Source organism: Coregonus lavaretus (genome assembly GCF_964263955.1).
Source record: "Coregonus lavaretus genome assembly, chromosome: 17".
NCBI classification, from domain to species: Eukaryota; Metazoa; Chordata; class Actinopteri; order Salmoniformes; family Salmonidae; genus Coregonus; species Coregonus lavaretus.
In genome coordinates this window covers 37235203-37250594 of record NC_140004.1, presented here as the reverse complement: position 1 = coordinate 37250594, position 15392 = coordinate 37235203, and the positions used below count along the sequence as shown (strand labels likewise).

General features: G+C 42.6%; 1 protein-coding gene across 1 annotated transcript; it reads right to left on the bottom strand.

The window, feature by feature from the left end:
• Window positions 1-3593: 3593 nt before the first annotated feature.
• Window positions 3594-12039, bottom strand: LOC311144246 (serine/threonine-protein kinase NIM1-like; the record flags this gene model as incomplete). The annotated part of the gene is made up of 5 exons (XM_084180255.1): window positions 3594-4349; window positions 4846-4992; window positions 6981-7102; window positions 11233-11345; window positions 11813-12039. 5 exons carry the CDS (start codon window positions 12037-12039, stop codon window positions 3594-3596), a joined length of 1365 nt encoding a protein of 454 aa, XP_084036381.1.
• Window positions 12040-15392: the final 3353 nt, after the last annotated feature.

The following is a 15392-nucleotide window of genomic DNA, read 5'->3' as shown; positions in this document are numbered from 1 at the left end:
GGGTTGATTGCTGCATGGGATTGCTGCATCATTGTCAGTATCCTTTTTTAGCATTATATGATATCCGTAACATCCACAATGGTTGTGGATGTGATGAATATTGATGTATCCATTTCTTAGCTTCAGAAGCTTGTGCATTCACCACATTTTGTGAACTTGTTCTGAGATGTATTGTTCAAATTTTGACTGAAGCAATTGTTGTTGAAAATGATCTTTAAAATGATGTTTTAGCTAAGATTCTCATGGAAAATATATTCTGAAGTGCATTTCTTATACATGGCAGTACTGTGTTTATTAACAATCTGTGAATAGTCTTGAAGTGTCTTTTTCAAATGAAAGCCCCCCAAAATATACTGACTTCATCAAGTGTTCAGAAAAGTGGATTGGCACATGTATATTGTCTCATTTGCATATTGTGTTACAATATTACACAAAAATGTTCTACATTCAACTGGTAAAGGTTACTTTTGATATATATACACACACACACACACACACACACATATATATATATATATATATATATATATATATATATATATATATATATATATATATATATATATACACTACCATTCAAAAGTTTAGGGTCACTTAGAAATGTCCTTGTTTTCTAAAGAAAAGCCATGTTTTTGTCCATTAAAATAACATCAAATTGATCAGAAATACAGTGTAGACATTGTTAATGTTGTAAATGGCTATTGTAGCTGGTTTTTAATGGAATATCTACATAGGCGTACAGAGGCCCATTATCAGCAACCATCAGTCCTGTGTTCCAATGGCACGTTGTGTTTGCTAATCCAAGTTTATAATTTTAAAAGGCTAATTGATCATTAGAAAACCCTTTTGCAATTATGTTAGCACAGCTGAAAACTGTTGTGCTGATTAAAGAAGCAATAAAACTGGCCTTCTTGAGACTAGTTGAGTATCTGGAGCATCAGCAATTGTGGGTTTGATTACAGGCTCAAAATGGCCAGAAACAAATAACTTTCTTCTGAAACTCGGCAGTCTATTCTTGTTCTGAGAAATTAGAAATTGCCAAGAAACTGAAGATCTTGTACAACGCTGTGTACTACTTCCTTCACAGAACAGCGCAAACTGGCTCTAACCAGAATAGAAAGAGGAGTGGGAGGCCCCAGTGCACAACTGAGCAAGAGGACAAATACATTAGAGTGTCTAGTTTGAGAAACAGACGCCTCACAGGTCCTCAACTAGCAGCTTCATTAAATAGTACCCGCAAAACACCAGTCTCAACGTCAACAGTGAAGACGCGACTCCGGGATGCTGACCTTCTAGGCAGAGTTGCAAAGAAAAAGCCATATCTCAGACTGGCCAATTAAAAGAAAAGAAAAAGTGTTATGGACAGATTGGAAAAAAAGTGTTATGGACAGACAAATCGAAGTTTGAGGTGTTCAGATCACAAAGAAGAACATTTGTGAGACGCAGACCAAATGAAAAGATAATGGAGGAGTGCTTGAAGCAATCTGTCAAGCATGGTGGAGGCAATGTGATGGTCTGGGGGTGCTTTGGTGGTGGTAAAGTGGGAGATTTGTACAGGGTAAAAGGGATCTTGAAGAGGGAAGGCTATCACTCCATTTTGCAATGCTATGCCATACCCTGTGGACGGCGCTTGATTGGAGCCAATTTCCTCCTACAACAGGACAACGACCCAAAGCACAGCTCCAAACTATGCAATAACTATTTAGGGAAGAAGCATTCAGCTGGCATTCTGTCTATAATGGAGTGCCCAGCACAGTCACCGGATCTCAACACTATTGAGCTGCTGGGAGCAGCTTGACCGTATGGTACGTAAGAAGCGCCCATCAAGCCAATCCAACTTGTGGGAGGTGCTTCAGGAAGCATGGGGTAAAATCTCTTCAGATTACCTAAACAAATTGACAACTAGAATGCCAAAGGTCTGCAAGACAGTAATTGCTGCAAATGGAGGATTCTTTGACGAAAGCAAAGTTTGAAAGACACAATTATGATTTATATTAAAAATAATTATTTCTAACCTTGTCATTGACTACATTTCCTATGCATTTTGCTATATTTCCTATTCTAACTCATTTCATGTATTTTTTCATGGAAAACAAGGACATTTCTAAGTGACCCCAAACTTTTGAATGGTAGTGTATATATTTGTTTAAAATTCATTTTTGGGTGTGGTGCTGCCTATACTATTCAGGCTACCTGTAATTATGCAATCCTAATGTACTATGCCTTCTGCTGACATTTTAAAAACATTCCAAATGATAAAAAATGTGTTATGATAGATTTTGATCAAGAAATCATTAAGATTTGAATGTCTACTTCAGACTCTGTAACATCCATAACGGTCATTTTTCCTCTCTGAAGTAATAATGGAAATGACAATCTTTTCAAAATTATCGTTTTTATGCTCAGCCAAGCCTTTCCTTCGAAATGGCTATCCATGTTTTGACCTAAGATTTACAAACTCACAGACTGTTGCTAATGTGTTTAATCTCCCCAAGACACTTACCACTGGGCACATACTGGTTGAATCAACGTTGTTTCGGGCCTCCCGAGTGGCGCAGAGGTCTATGGCACTGCATCGCAGTGCTAGAGGCGTCACTACAGACCTGTGTTCGATCCCGGGCTGTATCACAACCGGCTGTGATTGGCAGTCCCATAGGGCGGAGCACAATGGGTGTTAAGGAGCGCGGTTAGGCGGGTCGTGTTTCGGAGGATGCATGACTCAACCTTTGCCTCCTGAGCCCGTTGGGGAGTTGCAGCGATGAGACAAGATCGAAAAAGGGGGTAAAAATAATCAATGTTATTTCCACATAATTTCAATGAGATGTTGTTGAACTAACATGGAATAAATGTTGAATTGACGTCGTTGTCACATCCATACCATGGACAATAAACTACGTTGTATGATTTATGAATGGCAAGGATATATGAGATCGACTTTATTCAGTCAGTTCGACACCATTTATAAACTAGACAAGCTTGCTGTTCGTCAATCAAATCACAATAAGACTTAGCTCTCGAAAATCCATCTCCATATGTAGGGTTTTCAGCCATTACATCCGGCCACATTTGGCTCTGGATAAACTACAATTTCGCCGCTTCTTATTTCTCCAACATGCTAATATTTAGAAGTCCACTTTTTTAGGAATACACTCACCCTGGTGGGTGCTATAGACACACGCATCAAAAGTTGTATTTATATTTTGTTTGTCCATTCTGTGAGACATTAAACTGTGATTTTGTGTGCAAATGTTAAGACCATAATGCTGGAATCGCCCACGTTCCTTTGGAGAAAAGTGTCTGCTGGATAACCATATGTTACATGTTTGCCTTTTCTGGTAAGATAAATTAGAGAAAGACTGGCACCCAGGCTAAAGTATATTCTCACAGAGACAAATACTCACTTGAATCCCAACTTTAGGAATTTCTTTGTCTTTCTTAGTGTATCTGCAATGAACATTTTTCCGATCAACATTCAAGACAGAAATCAAGCTGATTTAAAATTCACCATCTCATTCCTCATTCACAGTCACAAACATTCTCATGGATTGAAAAAAAATACAATAAAGTTCCACTATAGGAGATAAGGCTTTTCGTCACAGAATCACACAGAGCTTGGAGGTGTGCCGTAAGCTGCGGTATGCCTTTAGCCGGTCCTTTTTACTCACGCTGGCCCCGACCACATGTGTAACGACAGGCATGCTATCCACTGCCCTCCTCTTGTGTGCACGGTGCAACAGAATCCTATAAACACCTGTTATAGAACTCCTACAGTCCTTCCCCTGATTATTCAAGATATGCTCTGTGGTGATCCCTAGTGTCTCCAGTGCCCCCCTCACCTCCGCCTCGTCCTCCTCCAACTCTGAAGGCGTGCTCTCGGCCAGATAGGACGGGTCCAGTTTAAAGGGCTCCATGGCCAGGGGGAAGTCTACAGGCAACAGCCACTCACAGCCCATCATCTGCTCTACACTGCAGCGATCTGAGGGCTGGGGCTGGAGGATGCCTCTGATCAGCCTCTGGCAGGGCTCCAGTACCCAGGAGGGCAGCACATAGGCCCCCTCCAGGATGCAGCGCTTCAACTTGGCCACAGTGTCCGCCCTGAAGGGCATGGTTCCTGTCACCATGAAGAATAGCATGACGCCCAGGGCCCAGATGTCTACGAAGACGCCCAGGTAGTGTTCGTCCCGGAAGAGCTCTGGCGCGGCGTAGGGTGGGGAGCCGCAGAAGGTGTTGAGGGTCTCGTCGCGGCGGCTCAGCGTGCTGAAGCCGAAGTCTCCCACCTTGACGCAGGTGCTGCAGGTGTAGAAGACATTCTCTGCCTTCAGGTCACGGTGGATGATGCTGTTGTCATGCTGTGGGGAAGGTCAAGATGTATCTGGTTAATACACCGGTATATACTGTAAAGACATCGCAGACTCTTTAAATGACATTCAATCACAGGAGGTTGGTGGCACCTTAATTGGGGAGAACGGGCTCGTGGCAATGACTGGAGCGGAATCAGTGGAATGGTATCAAATACGTCAAACACATGGTTTCTTGCTGTTTGATGCCATTCTATTTGCGCCGTTCCAGCCGTTATCATGAGCCATTCTCCCCTCAGCAGCCTCCACTGCATTAAATGTTGCACCACATAAAAAATACAATGTTTCTTTTGCGGATGTGGAGTCTGAATTGAGCCTATGACCCCAGCATAATATTTATTTTGGAAACAATTACAAAAGTCTCAAAGAAAGCAAATGAGGTCAGCAAGCCTTGTGAGAGTACTGACTCAAACACAAACAGTATGGACACACAATAAGCTTATTAAAGTGTATGCGAGCAGGACTGCAGCCCTGGCCAGGACAATACCATGTGTTTGACAGCCGAGAGGATCTGAGAGAAGACGATCTTGCTGTCGATGTCGGACAGTTTCCCCTCCGTGCTGATCTTTGTGTAGAGCTCTCCTCCGCCTGCATATTCCATCACCAGGTGTAACCGTGACAATGTCTCCACCACCTGTAACCCACCAGGAAGAAACAGAGAGGATGGTCAAGTCATCTACTGATAATTACACTACTCTGATTAATTACACTACTCTGTTTAAGTGCACTACTCTGTTTAATTACACTAATCTGTTTAATTACACTACTCTGTTTAAGTGCACTATTCTGTTTAATTACACTACTCTGTTTAAGTGCACTACTCTGTTTAATTACACTACTCTGTTTAATTACACTACTCTGTTTAAATGCACTACTCTGTTTAATTACACTACTCTGTTTAATTACACTACTCTGTTTAATTTCACTACTCTGTTTAATTACACTACTCTGTTTAATTACACTACTTGTTTAATTGCACTACTCTGTTTAATTACACTACTTGTTTAATTGCACTACTCTGTTTAATTACAGTACTCTGTTTAATTACACTACTCTGTTTAATTACACTACTCTGTTTAATTACACTACTCTGTTTAATTACACTACTTGTTTAATTGCACTACTCTGTTTAATTACACTACTCTGTTTAATTACACTACTCTGTTTAATTACACTACTTGTTTAATTGCACTACTCTGTTTAATTACACTACTCTGTTTAAGTGCACTACTCTGTTTAATTACACTACTCTGTTTAATTACACTACTCTGTTTAATTACACTACTTGTTTAAGTGCACTACACTGTTTAATTACACTACTCTGTTTAATTACACTACTTGTTTAAATGCACTACTCTGTTTAATTACACTACTCTGTTTAATTACACTACTCTGTTTAATTTCACTACTCTGTTTAATTACACTACTCTGTTTAATTGCACTACTTGTTTAATTGCACTACTCTGTTTAAGTGCACTACTCTGTTTAATTGCACTACTCTGTTTAATTACACTACTCTGTTTAAGTGCACTACTCTGTTTAATTACACTACTCTGTTTAATTACACTACTTGTTTAACTGCACTACTCTGTTTAATTACACTACTCTGTTTAATTACACTACTCTGTTTAAGTGCACTACTCTGTTTAATTACACTACTCTGTTTAATTGCACTACTCTGTTTAAGTGCACTACTCTGTTTAATTACACTACTCTGTTTAATTACACTACTTTTTTAACTGCACTACTCTGTTTAATTACACTACTCTGTTAAATTACACTACTCTGTTTAATTACACTACTCTGTTTAATTACACTACTTGTTTAATTGCACTACTCTGTTTAATTACACTACTCTGTTTAAATACACTAATCTGTTTAATTACACTACTCTGTTTAATTACACTACTTGTTTAATTACACTACTCTGTTTAAATGCACTACTCTGTTTAATTACACTACTCTGTTTAAGTGCACTACTCTGTTTAATTACACTACTCTGTTTAATTGCACTACTCTGTTTAAGTGCACTACTCTGTTTAATTACACTACTCTGTTTAATTACACTACTTGTTTAATTACACTACTCTGTTTAAATGCACTACTCTGTTTAATTACACTACTCTGTTAAATTACACTACTCTGTTTAATTACACTACTCTGTTTAATTACACTACTTGTTTAATTGCACTACTCTGTTTAATTACACTACTCTGTTTAAATACACTAATCTGTTTAATTACACTACTCTGTTTAATTACACTACTTGTTTAATTACACTACTCTGTTTAAATGCACTACTCTGTTTAATTACACTACTCTGTTTAAGTGCACTACTCTGTTTAATTACACTACTCTGTTTAATTACACTACTTGTTTAAGTGCACTACTTTGTTTAATTACACTACTTGTTAAATTGCACTACTCTGTTTAAGTGCACTGCACTGATGACCTTAGCTTAGTTTCTGACCACGCTTTGTGTAACTCATTCCTTATCATTAATAGGTGTTTAACAAGGACTGGGAGGCTGTGTGTGTGTGTGTGTGTGTGTGTGTGTGTGTGTGTGTGTGTGTGTGTGTGTGTGTGTGTGTGTGTGTGTGTGTGTGTGTGTGTGTCACCCACCTCATAAAGGCGTATGATGTTGGGGTGTTGCAGTCTCTCCATGCTGGATATCTCTCTGGACAGTAACCTCTGGGTCTTCTGGTCCAGCTTGGTCTTATCCAGGATCTTAATGGCCACCTTCTCTGAGGGAGGACAGAGGGACATGTTCATTTGTTTATTCCCATGATCTGTTGCTGATGCAGCAGCTACTCTCGCCGGGGTCAGCGTTAAGTCTTTGTAATATACCTGAGGTCAACATAGAATGTAGAAACAAAAGGCAGGCGTTGAGAGAAGGAGTTAGGCTAAAATAAAGAGATATTCCTTTTTTAGCTTTTGGTGTTTTATTCTCTATAGAAAGAACGGTGCAATATTTTGTGGATGTTAACACACACTTCATATTCTATGTGGCCAATGAAACATGTCCATTCTAATTCTATAACATTCCAAGTCAAACATGAATAAACACAGCGCTAGGTGGCTTGCTCAATTATGATGTCATAATAAGTGACTGAAACTTTCCAAACTTCTGTTTCATTCTGTCACTATGGTAATGGCATGTTTATATTCAACATCAGTTGTTGTGGAATGTTGTTCAATATCCTGGGAAACGTTCAGATCCTGATTAATAACATAGCTAGCAGCAAGCCTATCCAATGGCGAGTATCTGCAGACTTTTCTCTGGTCGAAGTAGCCTGGTTGTCCCTGTTGAATTTGCCATCAGCATTGCTCTTGGTACTGGCTTCCTTTACTGAAGGAATCAGGAGAACCAGCAGGAGGAGCTAGAGGAGGAGGAGGAGTTATGAGCTAGTCAACGTTGTTGATGTGAGTCCTGAGATGAGGAACATGTTTATATGGAGACCACTGGAGGAGCTGAATAACGCTGACTTTAACTATGTGGAACGGCTGACCATTGAAAACCTCAAAGACATCTATCTGATGTCTGGGGTTCAGCTCATTCCATAGTCCATGTGTTTGATGTATTTGATACCATTCCATTTTGATACTATTCCGCTCCACCCATTACAATGAGCCCGTCCTCCCCAATTAAGGTGCCACCAACCTCCTGTGTTCTCCACCCATCCTCTGGGGGCACACCAGAGCAGCAGCCAAAGCCTATGACTAGACCAAATCCCAGAATGTAGCTTACACAAATCTGCGAACTGTTAGATGTAGAGTGCTGTATTGTAAGTGATTGTGTATCCCAGTGGTATTCAACTCCTACCCTACGAGGTCCAGAGCCTGACAGTTTTTTGTTCTACCTGATATTTAATGGCACACACCTGGTGTCCCAGGTCTAAATCAGTCCCTGATCAGAGGGGAACAATGAACACTTTCTCTGAGGCAATTCATTTTCACATTTTCTCTGACTGAGGCGACATTCTAATTTGTTAGAGGACTTGCTTTTTTCATGGAAACCCATCTTCTCGATTATAGCCTATTCTAAAACAGTCAATTCTAAGTATAACTCCCATTTCAACAAGAACATTACTTTCTTGGAAAGTCTTATTCTATTGATGATGAGAGCAGAAATGACCAAACGGAAATTATGACCAGACATAACCTAGCTACACAATACTGTGTAGGTTGTAGATAGATCTTCAACGCAAGAAAAGTAACATGAAAACCTCCAATTCAACCCATTTAGGAGATGGGTGAAGTTGGTTATGGTTTGGCTTTGGGAAGGATAAGCTGAGCCTAGATCTGTTCTTAAGGGCAACCTCTACCCATAGCACCCATATGCTTAATATTCATAGAACTAATAAACAAAGACCCCATAATAGAGTATGGAAAAGTCCTTAAGTGGTGAGATGGTGCTGAGATATGTCATTGTATTTTCACATGCATTATTCATTAAGACTGGTATTAGTCTCTCTTTCTGCTCTGACACAGCTTTCAGTGACAGCCTTTAATGCCCCGGGGCTCCTTTTGCTTTGTAGGACTAAGCAAGTGATACCACACACACACACACACACACTTCAGTCTTTGATGAAGCATGCAGAAATTCCATCCGTCGCTAGGGAAACACGAGATCTCTAATCAATCCATCTTTTCAAGGGCATCAGTCAGACAGGCTGTCTTTCTGTGGCTGATTCAGACTACATGCCCAACCCACTGGGTCAAAAACTGGTTGAATCAACATTGTTTCCACGTCATAAGAAGAAAAAAAAAATGTTATGACATAGAATCAATGAGGAAAACTGATTGTATTTCCAAAAAGTCGTCAACGTAAGGGAATTTAGTATTTTTTACCTTTTAACCTACAGTGGGGGAAAAAAGTATTTAGTCAGCCACCAATTGTGCAAGTTCGCCCACTTAAAAAGATGAGAGAGGCCTGTAATTTTCATAATAGGTACACGTCAACTATGACAGACAAAATGAGAAATAAAAATAGAGAAAATCACATTGTAGGATTTTTAATGAATTTATTTGCAAATTATGGTGGAAAATAAGTATTTGGTCAATAACAAAAGTTTCTCAATACTTTGTTGTATACCCTTTGTTGGCAATGACACAGGTCAAACGTTTTCTGTAAGTCTTCACAAGGTTTTCACACACTGTTGGTGGTATTTTGGCCCATTCCTCCATGCAGATCTCCTCTAGAGCAGTGATGTTTTGGGGCTGTCGCTGGGCAACACAGACTTTCAACTCCCTCCAAAGATTTTCTATGGGGTTGAGATCTGGAGACTGGCTAGGCCACTCTAGGACCTTGAAATGCTTCTTACGAAGCCACTCCTTCGTTGCCCGGGTGGTGTGTTTGGGATCATTGTCATGCTGAAAGACCCAGCCACGTTTCATCTTCAATGCCCTTGCTGATGGAAGGAGGTTTTCACTCAAAATCTCACGATACATGGCCCCATTCATTCTTTCCTTTACACGGATCAGTCGTCCTGGTCCCTTTGCAGAAAAACAGCCCCAAAGCATGATGTTTCCACCCCCATGCTTCACAGTAGGTATGGTGTTCTTTGGATGCAACTCACCATTCTTTGTCCTCCAAACACGACGAGTTGAGTTTTTACCAAAAAGTTATATTTCGGTTTCAGCTGACCATATGACATTCTCCCAATCCTCTTCTGGATCATCCAAATGCACTCTAGCAAACTTCAGATGGGCCTGGACATGTACTGGCTTAAGCAGGTGGACACGTCTGGCACTGCAGGATTTGAGTCCCTGGCGGCGTAGTGTGTTACTGATGGTAGGCTTTGTTACTTTGGTCCCAGCTCTCTGCAGGTCATTCACTAGGTCCCCCTCTGGGATTTTTGCTCACCGTTCTTGTGATCATTTTGACCCCACGGGGTGAGATCTTGCGTGGAGCCCCAGATCGAGGGAGATTATCAGTGGTCTTGTATGTCTTCCATTTCCTAATAATTGCTCCCACAGTTGATTTCTTCAAACCAAGCTGCTTACCTATTGCAGATTCAGTCTTCCCAGCCTGGTGCAGGTCTACAATTTTGTTTCTGGTGTCCTTTGACAGCTCTTTGGTCTTGGCCATAGTGGAGTTTGGAGTGTGACTGTTTGAGGCTGTGGACAGGTGTCTTTTATACTGATAACAAGTTCAAACAGGTGCCATTAATACAGGTAATGAGTGGAGGACAGAGGAGCCTCTTAAAGAAGAAGTTACAGGTCTGTGAGAGCCAGAAATCTTGCTTGTTTGTAGGTGACCAAATACTTATTTTCCACCATAATTTGCAAATAAATTCATAAAAAATCCTACAAATTGAGATTTTTTTTCTCAATTTGTCTGTCATAGTTGACGTGTACCTATGATGAAAATTACAGGCCTCTCTCATCTTTTTAAGTGGGAGAACTTGCACAATTGGTGGCTGACTAAATACTTTTTTTCCCCACTGTATATCAGGTGATTTATTTTGTTGATTTCACAATGAATACACGTTAGTTGACAACTCAACCAAAATTAAATCAAAAGTAGATGTTGAAATGACATCTGTGCCCAGTGGCAAACCACTGGCTCAATAGCAAACAGCTATCTAAGGAAATGTATTATTAGTTCATTGATGAAAACAGCTTGTCAGTCATCATTGCGCTTTGAGATTTTGCTGGAGCAGAGGATCTGTGGTTTTCCAAGAAATATTAAACTCAAGCTAGCATATTTAGTGAAGATTGGCCAGGCCTACATATCTTTTCACTTTCTTCTGGTCTATGAATGCATAATTCAAAGATTCAAAGTTTTGGTGAGCATCTGCAGTACAGCAGGGCTGTGTGTAATGTTAAATATCAGTTCATGTGTTTGCTGCCTGGCAGGTGGCTTCCTTACCTTTTGTGAGGGCGTGGATCCCCAGTTTGACATGGGAAAAATTTCCACAGCCGATCTCCCCACGGACCTTGTAGAAGCCGATACGCCGGCCCAATGTGAGCTCACGGACCACCCTGGTAATATAATAAACAGCACTATCAAATGATCCAGAAAAACAATACATGTGAAAATGAATCTTCTTTCATGAGCGTCCTGGTCCTACCTGTCATCCTAGCCCTACCTGTCATCCTGGCCCTACCTGTCATCCTAGCCCTACCTGTCATCCTGGCCCTACCTGTCATCCTGGCCCTACCTGTCATCCTGGCCCTACCTGTCGTCCTGGCCCTACCTGTCATCCTGGCCCTACCTGTCATCCTGGCCCTACCTGTCATCCTGGTCCTTCCTGTCATCCTGCTCCTACCTGTCATCCTGCTCCTACCTGTCATCCTGGTCCTACCTGTTGTCCTGGCCCTACCTGTCATCCTGGCCCTACCTGTCATCCTGGCCCTACCTGTCATCCTGGTCCTACCTGTCATCCTGGCCCTACCTGTCATCCTGCTCCTACCTGTCATCCTGCTCCTACCTGTCATCCTGGCCCTACCTGTCGTCCTGGCACATGTCCAGGTTGAGCCTTTCCAGGGGGGTGAGGCGGTGGCCAGGGACCCCCTCGTCATCTGTATTGATGTCCGAGCTGTCCAGGCGGCTCCAGCGTGCGTATCTCTTGTCCTGACTCCCTGTACTCCCAGTCGTAAACCCAGCTCCAGACCCCCTGGAGCCACCCACCGTAGCCACACCAGGGCCCACCCCAGCGGGGCACACGGCCGTCATCCTACCCAGGATGCCTACGATAGGGAGGGCTTAGCTCATGGCTGGAGGGGGTTCTGGTGCAAGGCACCACCTGTGGCTGAAAACACAGAGAATAACTTGTTGTGTTGATGAGGGAAATACCTAGAGCCCTATCAAACCCATTATCTGCGCTGCAAAAATGCACATTTCTTGTATTGTATTCATGATCGCACCAAAAACATGTTAAATGTGTGAATCTCACCTTTATACATAGGGTCCATGTAGAGAGCTTTGCTGCTTCCCCGAGTGTCCAGACAACGACAGATAATAAATCATGAATAATAATTTGGTGGGTGCTTATATTTGTCCTATTTCACGCATGTGTGAATCGGAAATGAGACACCTAGGGAGAGTGGGGTCACGGCCAGGGTCCAACCCAGAACAGAGGCTACTAGTCTATTTCTCCAGACCTTCGATGGACTGCAGTTTGAAAACACTGCCTTGACCAAGGCAAGTGATGTCGGTTTTTGATCCGTAGCTCAAGAGTGTTCAAGGAAGGTAACTCCAGACCTTTTGTAAGCACAGCTTGTTCCTCTTGATCGTTCTTTGAAACAGAGGATGGCTTAATAAAGACTGTTGGTTGTTCGAGAGCGAGCAACAGTTTATCTCAGTCTGCTGGCCCTCTCATCAGTGCTGCTGTGTTTTAATTGGCTCTTTGATTCTATAAATAGCCCACAGTTGGGGGAGGAGGGTGGAGGGAGGGGGTGGAGGGGGAGAAGGAGCGGGGGAGGGATGATGGAGGAAGTGGATATGGCTGACGTTAAGGTACTGCCATGGGGTACTCCCTTAAACGCCCCACGAGGTTGTCCCTCTATTGAAAGATGAAGCCAGTCGAATAATGAACTTTTCTCCCACTCTCTCCTCTCTTCTCTCTGACACGCTTACTGTAGAGATTAATGAAGACAGTTACTACATCTTTAAATCCCGGCTTTATTCATCGTGTGTGAGCATGTGGGGTGGTTGAGCAAAAAAAACTGTATGTGTGCATGTGCAGAATTAGTTTGTTTAGGTGTATGTAGATATATGTATATCCAGTATCACAGGAGGTTGGTGGCACCTAAATTGGGGAGGACGGGCTCGTGGTAATGGCTGGAGCGGAATAGGTGAAATGGTATCAAATACCCCAAACACATGGTTTCTTGATGTGTTTGATGCCATTCCATTTGCTCCGTTCCAGCCATTATTATGAGCCGTCCTCCCCTCAGCAGCCTCCACTGTCCAGTTTGTAACTGTGTATGTGTGGGGGGTTGTATACAGACCATGTGTACACACTTGTGGGCAAGTATCAATGTATGCCTGCTTGCAAGTGTGTTTAATGTGTGTTCTCCTTGCCTTATTTAGTGCTCCTTAAATCCCAGCTGACGACCGGTAAGACATCGACCCTTTCACCTGAGGGACAAAACAAAAGATCAGACAAAAAGAAAGGTAACTCCCATCCACATAAACTATCCTGTCCTATCCTATTCACCTGTCTCTGTCCTAGAGGAACAACACTGTCAGAGAGACAATATTTGCAGGCTGACAAACAGGCCTTGTGACACGGAGAATGAAATCTTGTTGTGTGCAACTGGGAGGGGCAATTGAATGGAAGCTTCAATTTATTTTTGAAATTGTTAAAACATTTCTAGCCTGTCTATGGGTAACATGGTTGACATGTTATGCTCGACCCGCTCACTTTTTCACCACAAAACATCAGAAAATGGCCAAAAAGATTAGAACCAGCTTACCTGCTTTTACACTATGATTTAACTAGATCAAATAAAATTTTAAATCAAATAAAATACAATTTTATTGGCCACATGCGCCGAATACAACAGGTGCAGACATTACAGTGAAATGCTTACTTACAGCCCTTAACCAACAGTGCATTTATTTTTCTATAAAAAAGTAAAATAAAACAACAACAAAAAAGTGTTGAGAAAAAAAGAGCAGAAGTAAAATAAAATAACAGTAGGGAGGCTATATATACAGGGGGGGTACTGGTGCAGAGTCAATGTGCGGGGGCACCGGCTAGTTGAGGTAGTTGAAGTAATATGTACATGTGGGTAGAGTTAAAGTGACTATGCATAAATAATTAACAGAGTAGCAGCAGCGTAAAAAGATGGGGTGGGGGGTGGGGGTGGGGGTGGGGGGGCAGTGCAAATAGTCTGGGTAGCCATGATTAGCTGTTCAGGAGTCTTATGGCTAGGGAATAGAAGCTGTTGAGAAGTCTTTTGGACCTAGACTTGGCACTCCGGTACCGCTTGCCGTGCGGTAGCAGAGAGAACAGTCTATGACTAGGGTGGCTGGAGTCTTTGACAATTTTGAGGGCCTTCCTCTGACACCGCCTGGTATAGAGGTCCTGGATGGCAGGAAGCTTGGCCCCAGTAATGTACTGGGCCGTACGCACTACCCTCTGTAGTGCCTTGCGGTCAGAGGCAGAGCAGTTTCCATACCAGGCGGTGATGCAACCAGTCAGGATGCTCTCGATGGTGCAGCTGTATACTTTTTTGAGGATCTGAGGACCCATGCCAAATCTTTTCAGTCTCCTGAGGGGGAATAGGCTTTGTCGTGCCCTCTTCACGACTGTCTTGGTGTGTTTGAACCATGATAGTTCGTAGGTGATGTGGACACCAAGGAACTTGAAGCTCTCAACCTGTTCCACTACAGCCCCGTCGATGAGAATGGGGGCGTGCTCAGTCCTCTTTTTTTTCCTGTAGTCCACAATCATCTCCTGTCAAGGGTTCTGATGCGACGGTGTGGTGGAATCAAGTGCAGGACACAGAAGCTCAGTCAAACTTGACTTTACTGGCAAAGCACAAAAATACACGGGTAAACTAACCCGGAGGTAAACAATACGCAACAGTGCGTAAAATACAAAACCCGACTACGCATGAACAACAGTGCGACGGTAAACTAGCGTCTGTCCCAAACAGTCGAACATCAACAGACAGGAAAACAATCACACACAACACCTGACAAACACAACGAGAACTTATAGGGCACTAATGACACTAAACGATAACAGGTGTACAATACCAGACCAGAACAAACGAACATAGAAACATACAACGGTGGCAGCTAGTATTCCGGAGACGACGAACGCCGAAGCCTGCCCGAGCAAGGAAGAGAGGCAGCCTCGGCCGAAACCGTGACAGTACCCCCCCCTTGACGCGCGGCTCCAGACGTGCACCGACTCCGGCCTCGGGGACGACCAGGAGGACGCGGAGCAGGGTGCGTCGGGTGACCACGATGGAATTCCGTCAGGAGAGACGGGTCCAAAATGTCTCTCCTCGGCACCCAGCACCGTTCCTCCGGGCCGTACCCCTCCCACTCCACTAGATATTGGAGACCCC